Source organism: Cebus imitator, unplaced genomic scaffold (assembly GCF_001604975.1).
Source record: "Cebus imitator isolate Cc_AM_T3 unplaced genomic scaffold, Cebus_imitator-1.0 Scaffold440, whole genome shotgun sequence".
In the NCBI taxonomy this organism is placed as follows: Eukaryota; Metazoa; Chordata; class Mammalia; order Primates; family Cebidae; genus Cebus; species Cebus imitator.
In genome coordinates this window covers 1,491,690-1,500,951 of record NW_016107755.1, presented here as the reverse complement: position 1 = coordinate 1,500,951, position 9,262 = coordinate 1,491,690, and the positions used below count along the sequence as shown (strand labels likewise).

The window sequence follows — 9,262 nt, the reverse complement described above, 5'->3', positions numbered from 1 at the left end:
TTATTTAATTAAAGAACTAAATTGCTCTGAGGGCCTGGGCACCAGATCCTTTCCCCTTTCCTCCTCCCCACCTGCAGTGCAAACATCAGACAATTGATCACTTTTGTATCTTGGGGGTGGGAGTGACCATTGCAGTGCGGTACTAGAAGACCGCATTGTATGCAGAACAACAAAGCACTATTTCTAGAGACTGACGGCAGGAATATGGAAATAGCTCTGTATGTCTTAGAATGTTCACACAATTGTTTTTACTGGGGAACTTCTACCTGTCAAAAAGTCTGATAGTGAGAACCGCTCCAGTGTGCCAATTGTCCTCCTTTCTGCTCAACAACTTCTTAGTTCACTAACTGCCTCTCCCAACAAACACCCTGTTTCACCACTCCAGAAAAGAAAGACAAAAACATCTAAAGACTTTGCCTCAGGAGGGAAAGTTGTCTTTCCAGTTGGTATCCACATTCCAACCTCCTCTTCCCACCTCTTAGTCTGCATGTCTAAGAAGCTACAAAGAAACTGTTTTACAAGTAAAGAAGGACCTGTTGCCTAGTCGGGAGCCAGGAAGTTGAGACAAATTTAGGAATGAGATGAAGTAACTACTACTGGGAGTGTCAGGTATAATCACCTCTGCTCTTTCTCTGAAGAGTTTCTAATCTCTCTTTTTGACTTATTTTTTTTTCCAGTCATTTTTGTGATTTTATTACTAGTTGTCTCTAATCCTTTCTTTAAATTCTTCATTATGAAACTTAAAAATATACAAAGCAGGCCGGACGTGGTGGCTCACGCCTGTAATCCCAGCACTTCGGAAGGCCGAGGTGGGTGGATCATGAGGTCAGGAGTTCAAGACCAGCCTGGCCAACATGGTGAAATCCCATCTCTACTAAAAATACAAAAATTAGCCACCTGTAATCCCAGCTACTCTGGAGACTGATGCAGGAGAACTGCTTGAACCTAGGAGGCAGAAGTGGAAGTGATCCGAGATCAGGCCACTGTACTCCAGCCTGGGCAATAGAGAGAGACTCTGTCTCAAAAAAAAAAAAAAAATGCAAGTGGAATATTATAGCCAGCCTCTAAGTGCCTGCCACCTTGCTGCAGCACTTGTCAATAGGGACCATCCACTTCACTGGCTCCCCACTCATTACTACCCTCCCCTATTCAATTACTGAGGTAAATCCTAGGCAGCATGATCATTTGTTTTATTTCTATTTTTTTCTTTTTATTTATTTATTTCTTTTGAGACAGGGTCTGGCTGTGTCACCCAGGCTGCCGCGTAGTAGCATGATCTCTGCTCACTGTAGCCTCTGCCTCCCGGGTTCAAGCCATCCCGCCACCTGAGCCTACCAAGTAGCTGGGACCACAGGCACACACTACCTCAGGCTGCTAATGTTTTGTATTTTTTGTAGAGACTCGGTTTTGCCATGTGGCTCAGGGTGGTCTCAAACGCCTAGGCTCAAGCAGTTCTCCTACCTCAGCCTCCCAAATTGCTAGAATTACAGGTGTGAGCCACTGCAACCAGCCAAGAACAGTTTAAAATAAATAAATAACCACAATACTATTATCACATCTTAAAAACTCAATGAAAATTATTTTTTTTTCCTTTTTTCCTTTTTACGTGGGCCTCTCAAAGTGCTGGGATTACAGGAGCAAGCCACCACACCCAGCCTACGAAAATTTCTTAATATCATCAAATACCTAGTTTTTGTTCAAATTTTTCTGATTGTTTCATAAATACACTCTTACGGTTGGTTCCTCTTATCAAGATTCAAACAAGACCCATCTGTTGACGTTTGCCCTTAGGGTTTCCCATGGTCTGAATTTTGCTGACGACATTCCCATGTTGCTACGTAGCACGGTCCTCCATGCCTGTATTTTCCTGTAAACTGATAGATGTGGAGGTGCGATGACATTCGGGTCTGATTTACTTTGGCAAGTATAGTTAATCAGTGATGTTCTATACTTCTTGTTTCTTTACCTCCGGAGGCTAATAATGTCTGCTTTTCTCTTTTTTCTAATTATTTGTGAAAGTAAAAATGTGTGTGGGGGAGGGAGAAAAACTCTTAAGGCACTTATTTGCTAAATCACATTGCTACAGGTAACTTCCATTAAGATTTTTTTTTTTTTTTAAAGATGGGGTTTCACCATGTTGGTCAGGCTGGTCTTGAACTCCCGACCTCAGGTGATCCGCCCACCTTGGCCTCCAAAGTGGTTGGATTACAGGCGTGAGCCACCGTGCCCAGCCTTTCCATTAAGATCTTGAAAGTAAAGTTTGCTGCATGTTCCTCTAGGGAACAGGATAATAGACAGAAGCCTTAGTTTACGGCTTGAGGACTGTAATTATACCTAAGCAACTGCCCTGGACCAGTTTAACGTTACTAGCTGTGATGTATCCCTAACTTGGATAGCAATATCCTTACTTAGCTCCCTTAAAACAGAGATCAAGATGGAAAGGGTTTCAGCTGCAGCATGGCACATGGAGTTTAGAGCAGGACTTTTGAATGCTGTGAAGCAGACCTAGCAGGGGAAATAGATGGGAGCCACAGAAGTGAAGGTCCTCCCTCCTTCATTACCCAACCTACTCCATACCTACTCCACACCTGCTCCACACCTACTCCATATCTGGTCACTTACTGAATCCTACTGTGTAAGCTACCTTTTTTTTCTTTTTTCTTTTTTTTGAGGTGGAGTTTCCCTCTTGTTGCTCAGGCTGGAGTGCAATGGTGTGAACTTGGCTCACCGAAACCTCCACCTTCCAAGTTTAAGCGATTCTCCTGCCTCAGCCTCCAGAGTAGCTGGGATTACAGACATGTGCCACCACATCCGGCTAATTTTCTATTTTTAGTAGAGGCAGGGTTTCTCCATGTTGGTCAGGTTGGTCTTGAACTGCTGACTTCAGGTAATCCTCCTGCCTCAGCTTCCTAAAGTGTTGGGATTACAGGCATGAGCCACCACACCCAGCCGAGACCCCCCCCTCTTTTTTTTTTTCTGGAGACGGAGACAGAGTTTCGCTCTTGTCACCCAGGCTGGTGTGCAATGGTGCGACCTCGGTTCACTGTAACCTCCGCCCTCCAGGTTCAAGCAATTCTCCTGCTCAGCCTCCTGAGTAGCTGAGATTACAGGTGTACACCACCCCACCTGGCTAATTTTTGTATTATTAGTAGAGACAGGGTTTCACAATATTGGCCAGGGGTGCAGTGTTGGATGGGGTGCATTTGGTCAAACTCCTGACCTCAGGTGACCCACCTGCCTCGGCCTCCCAAAGTGCTGGGATTACAGACATGAGCCACAATGCCTGACTGTAAACTACCTTCTTAAAAGCTCTAGAAGGGGGCTCTTAACCATTTTTTGTGTGTCATGCACCTTTGGCATGCTGATGAAGCTGATAGACGCATCTCATTATTATTTTTTTTTAATGGAGATGGGGTTTCTCCATGCTGGTCAGGTTGGTTTCAAACTCTTGAACTCAGGTAATCTGGCCACCTCAGCCTCCCAAAGTCTGAGATTATAGGTGTGAGCCACCGTGCCCGACTTTTTTTTTTCCGAGACAGGGTGTCATTCTGTCACCCAGGATGGGATGCAGTGGCATGATCATGGCTCATTGCAGCCTCCACCTCCCAGGCTCAAGTGATCCTCCTGACTCAGATCTTGAATAGCTGAGACCACAGGCTTGTCCCAACATGCCCAGCTACTTTTTAAATTTTTTTCATAGAGGAAGGGTCTCACTATGTTGCCCAAGCTGGTCTCAAGAACTCCTGGGCTCAAGCAGTCTTCTTGCCTTGGCCTTCCGAGGTGGTGGGATTACAGGGGCAAGCCACCACACCTAGCCAGAAGAATATTTAAATACACAAAATAAAACACTTATTCCAAAATACAGGTATCAAAATGTCAAATTAACAAGAGCTAGGGTGGCCCTAGTGATTAGTGTAATTTCAAAATACTAATGAACATAAGTGATAGTTTGAGATTTCTGTGACTTTTCATTTTGTCGTTTGTTTGTTTGTTTTAGATCGAGTCTCGCTCTGTCGCCCAGGGTAAAAATGGCACAATCTGGGCTAACTGCAACCTCCGCCTCCCGGGTTCAAGTAATTCTCTTGCCTCAGCCTCCTGAATAGCTGTGATTACAGACTCATGCCACCACGCCTGGCTAATTTTTGTATTTTTGGTAGAGACAGGGTTTTGCCATGTTGGTCAGGCTGGTCTCAAACTCCTGACCTCAGGTGATCCGCTTGCCTCAGCCTCCCAAAGTGCTGGGATTACAGGCGTGAGCCACCTTGCCCAGCCAAAAATCACAAATATTTTCATATCACATTAGAAATGTCATAGAATGCCGGGCGTGATGGCTCATGCCTGTAATCCCAGCACTTTGGAAGGCCGAGGCAAAAGGATCATGAAGTCAGGAGTTTGAGACCAGCCTGGCCAACATGGTGAAACCTGTCTCTAGTAAAAATACAAAAATTAGCCTGCCGTGGTGGCATGAGTCTGTAATCACAGCTACTCAGGAGGCTGAGACAGGAGAATCGCTTGAATCTGGGAGGCAGAGGTGGCAGTGAGCCAAGATCATGCCACTGTACTCCAGCCTGGACGACAGAGCAAGACCCTGCCTTAAAAAAAAAAAAAAAAGAGAAAAAAGAAGAAAGAAAGAAAAAGAAAATATTTGTGATTTTTATTGACGACAAAATCAAAGGTTCTCTTCATATTATTGTAGTGTATTGCCTACAGACATAATTAAAATAAACACCAAATTTCAGTTTAAAGGTTATTGAAAATAAAAATGTATTTTTTATCCCCTATTTAAGCTTTGAATCCCCTGACTTCCTATACTGTTACCACTGTCTTAGTTCAGGCTCACGTTGCTTTTTTTTTTTTTGACAGCAGCACCTATTTATTAGACAATTCCAGGTCATTTGAACACCACCTCGCTGGGTGGGAAGGGGGTAGGGAGGGGGCGCACAGGGACACCTGGACAGCAGGGAAGTGAACACAAACCGCTGTCTTTCCTTTTCGGTTAAAGAAAAAAAACTGTAATCAATATCCCAATCGTAAGTAAAAGTGGGAAGGAAAAAACTTGATTGCTTTAATGTGGCATTTAGACATCTCCTCCCATGTCATATGCACAGTTTATTTGGGTAATGCTACTGTCACCAGCAGAACACTGCAACCTCTGCCTCCCAGGTTCAGGTGATTCTCCTGCCTCAGCCTCCCTAGTAGCTGAGATTACAGGTGTGTGCCACCACGCTAGGCTAATTTTTTATTTGTTTATTAGAGATGGGGTTTCACCATGTTGGCCAGGCTGGTCTCAAACTCCTGACCTCAGGTGACCTACCCACCTCAGCCTCCCAAAATGCTGGGATTACAGGTGTGAGCCACTGCGCCTGGCCGTTATCAGAGTCTCTTAACAGATTTCCCTATCTTTTCCAGCACTATAAGTGCTAAATCTGATGTGGTCACTTCTCAGCCTGCAGTCCTTCAGTACACTCCCATGGCCTTGAGGATCAGATCTAAGTCCCTTCCCTGCTCCTTAGCACCCCCCCACCACAGCCTGACCCAAGACACAACCTTGACTTTAAACCACTTGTCATTCTAAACCACTAGCATTTCCTAGAAACAAACCCACTTTTCCTTCAAGGCTAAGCTCAAGGGTCAATTCTGTGTCACCTTCTTTGAATCTTGATGATATTCATTTCTTTATTCAACCTGATTTATTGGGCCCCAGGCACCATGCTGGGTGTTGAGGATTCAGCTCTTGGCAACGTCGGTCTTGCCTTTCAGATCCCTTCTACTGGGTCAGCCCTGGAGTGCTGGTTCTCCTCGCAGTGCTGCCTGTGCTCCTCCTGCAGATCACCGTGGGTCTCGTCTTCCTCTGCCTGCAGCATAGACTGAGAGGTACAGGGCAGAGGGTGGGTGGGTCAGGATCCTTCCTTTACATGAGCTGGCTTCTTGGATCAACACCACTTAACATGTGTTTGTGAGTGACTTCTGGGTTCAGAAAGTCTTCTCATTATTGAGTGATAAAGAAGAAAAAGAACTCCATGATAAAAAAGCGTTTTGCTCCATAATGAAATGCTAGGTTCTTTTATTCATATGAAAACATTTGTTTTCATATGAATAAAAGAACCTAGCATTTCCCTATGAGCTAACTATGGCATATAGCAACCCCGTTTTACAAAGAATGCAACTGAGGCCAGGATTAGTTCCGTGACTTACTCAAACTGATATAGCTTGTAAGTGGTAGAGTTGAGGCCTCTGTATCATACCCAGCAGCTCCATGCAACTTGGGAGAGTGTGAGCTTCAAAGTCAGACAGGTCTAGGCTATTAGGAGTGTTAAATAGGCCGGGCACGGTGGCTCACGCCTGTAATCCCAGCACTTTGGGAGGCTTAGGTGGGTGGATCACAAGGTCAGCAGTTCGAGACCAGCCTGGCCAATATGATGAAACCCCATCTCAACTAAAAATATAAAAATTAGCCTGGCATGGTGGTGGGCGCCTGTAGTCCCAGCTACTTGGGAGGCTCAGAGAGGAGAACCGCTTGAACCCAAGAGCCGGAGGTTGCAGTGAGCTGAGATCAAGCCACTAGACTCCAGCCTGGGCAACAGAGCAAGACACCGTGTCAAAAAAAAAAAAAAGGAGTGTTAAATAAAGATACTGAAGTGAAAATCCCTACCACACAGTAGTCGTTGAAAATTGTTTCCTCCTTCTCCATTCAGCACTGAGGATTCAGGTTCAGCTGTTGATGAAGTTCCTCTTTTGTGCCTAGAGCTTTCAGTCTGAACCTTCTCTCCCTACCAAGTGTCTCCCCAGTGCCAAAGCAGGAAGAGTCTTCACTCCTCCCCGCCCACCACCTCCCATTTGTTACTAAGAGCAGAGGAGAAAGTAGCAAGGAGGGTATGGGGAATGTTTCTTGGGGGGGTGGGTATTGGTGAGATCAACAACGGAGTCCTTTCTCTCTCCTTGAATTCATCCCAGATGCTTGCTTGTCTATTTCTTCCACATGAAAAAGGCCTTCAGCCCACGTGGCAGAGCAGAAACAATATGAATGTTAGAGTTAGGCAGCTTGGGTTTGAACTCCATTCCGGAATTCAACTCCCGGAATTTTGCCACACTATGGCAAAATTCTTAGATTCTCCAAGCCTCAGTTGCTTTGTCTGCCAAATAGAGAACACATCCTCTCTCCTAAATTGTAAAAAGGATTAAAGTCATGTCAAGTGCCTGCTACAAATCCAGTCACAAAGTAGCTAGCTACTCACTAAGTGTTCAGCTCCTCCTTCCTCATTCAGATGGGAAGTGGCTTTAGATCCACAAAGTAGCACCCCAGTGGGCTGGAGCAGCACTGTGAACTGAGAATCCAACAAAAGGTGTGAAGAGCAGCTGGGAGGTAGTAGATCCTTGTGTTGGTTTGGGAAATTGCTCACATTCTTTATTCCCCTATTGAATCTAGACTCTAGCTGGAGAAAGAGCTGCAACCCTTGGCTTCAAATCCAGTGCCCTTCTCACGCTCTTTAAGGTTGCTTTTGCGCTGCAGAGAAATAGCCTGCAAGAGGGGCCCAGGCGCTGGGAGTGGGAGGGTCCCCACCAAGAGCCAGAGCAGGTAGGAGCTAAAATGTTGCCTTTTTCTATTTTAGGAAAACTTCGAGCAGAGATAGGTGAGTTCCATTCATCCTTTTCCCCAATTCTTGTGTTTTGTTTTTTGGCATAACGGAAATGGTCACGTTCTCACACTGTCTCTGCCTCTTGAGACCCTGTTCTTCCCTCAGTTTCCCTTTCTCTATGGTGGGTGTGTCATGCCGAAAACAAGTTTTAAGTAATTAAATAACAAAGACTCAGGATAAAGGATCCTTTTTGAATGCCCTACTAAATCCATTTCCATTTGTTTCTCTTTCAGAGAATCTCCACCGGACTTTTGGTAAGTTCTGGCATATCCAGGCCCTCCCAGGTCTACTCGGTATTTCATTCCAGTTCCAGTCACCTGGGGGAACAAATACACCTGGCTCTTGGTTGGGTCCCTTAATCTTTTTTTTTCTTTAAATAAGAATCCATTTGCATTTAGGATTGGTAAAATCATAATAAAAATACTCACGTACTGTTTTTATGCACCAGACGTTATCCTAACTGCTTTACAAAAATGTTTTCTTATTCTGCTGACTCCTTATGCACATTATTTCTCATTTCAGTAATTACAAAACAGAGGTAAATAGATCGTTTACAGATAAACCAATGTCTGGTTAGGGAAGTGAAACATAAACAGAAAATAAGACATAACTATATCACCTGTACTTTTTTTTTTTTTTTTTTTGAGATGGAGTTTTGCTCTGTCACCCAGGCTATAGTGGCACCATCTCGGCTCACTGCAACTTCCCCCTCCTGGGTTCAGGCAATTCTTCGCCTCAACTTCCCCCAAGTAGCTGGGATTACAGGCGCCCGCCTCCACACCCTGCTAATTTTTGTATTTTTACTAGAGACAGGGTTTCAACATATTGGCCAGGTTGGTCTCAAACTCCTGACCTTACATAATCCGCCCGTCTTGGCCTCCCAAAGTGCTGGGATTACAAACGTGCACCAACACGCCTGGCCCCCCCTCCCACTTTTATTTTTTTTTGAGACGGAGTTGCTTCTGTTGCTCAGGTTGGAGTGCAATGGCACGATCTTGGCTCACTACAACCCCCGCCTCCCAGGTTCAATCAATTCTCCTGCCTTAGCCTCCTGAGTAGCTGGGATTACAGGCATGTGCCACCACACTTGGCTGATTTTGTATTTTTAGTATAAATAGGGTTTCTCCATGTTGGTCAGGCTGGTCTTGAACTCCCAACCTCAGGTGACCTGCCCGCCTTGGCCTACCAAAGTGCTGGGATTACAGGTGTGAGCCACCATGCCCAGCCATCACCTGTACTTACATTACAGGATGTTTCCATGAGTACAGAACATGACTAATCAGAGAAGGCTTCATGGAGGAATAGGGAAGCCACCGAGCCCCACTAGGAATTGACCCCTCAAGGACATGGTTTCTGCCCTTTTTGTTCACTGCAAATTGTCCAATGCCTAAGGAAAATGCCTACCACAGAAGAGCACCCAAATATTTGTTAAATAAATGTTGCATAAACTATAAGGTGTTATTAGGCAGATGGTACCTTCTCTGAGCAAACTTCCTTCACTGTCCCTCCTCCCGAGCCTGTAGGTGACTTGACTCTTGTCACCTGGCACAGAGTTCTCTCCTATGATGTATGAAATTAGACCAGTGTGTGACCACACACACAAACATTTTTTTTTTTTTTTGAGA

The 9,262-nt window shown here is 45.0% G+C and overlaps 1 protein-coding gene across 3 annotated transcripts in view; it reads left to right on the top strand.

The window, feature by feature from the left end:
• Nucleotides 1–9,262, top strand: part of MOG (myelin oligodendrocyte glycoprotein) — a 16,498-nt gene that overhangs the window by 3,904 nt on the left and 3,332 nt on the right. For 2 of the 3 annotated variants that reach the window (XM_017510478.2, XM_017510477.2), the window contains exons 3-5: nucleotides 5,761–5,874; nucleotides 7,611–7,631; nucleotides 7,871–7,891. In XM_017510478.2, the coding sequence (XP_017365967.1) occupies nucleotides 5,761–5,874; nucleotides 7,611–7,631; nucleotides 7,871–7,891 (156 nt within the window). The remainder of the gene's footprint in view (nucleotides 1–5,760; nucleotides 5,875–7,610; nucleotides 7,632–7,870; nucleotides 7,892–9,262) is intronic. The other variant, XM_017510479.2, reaches the window with a different exon arrangement.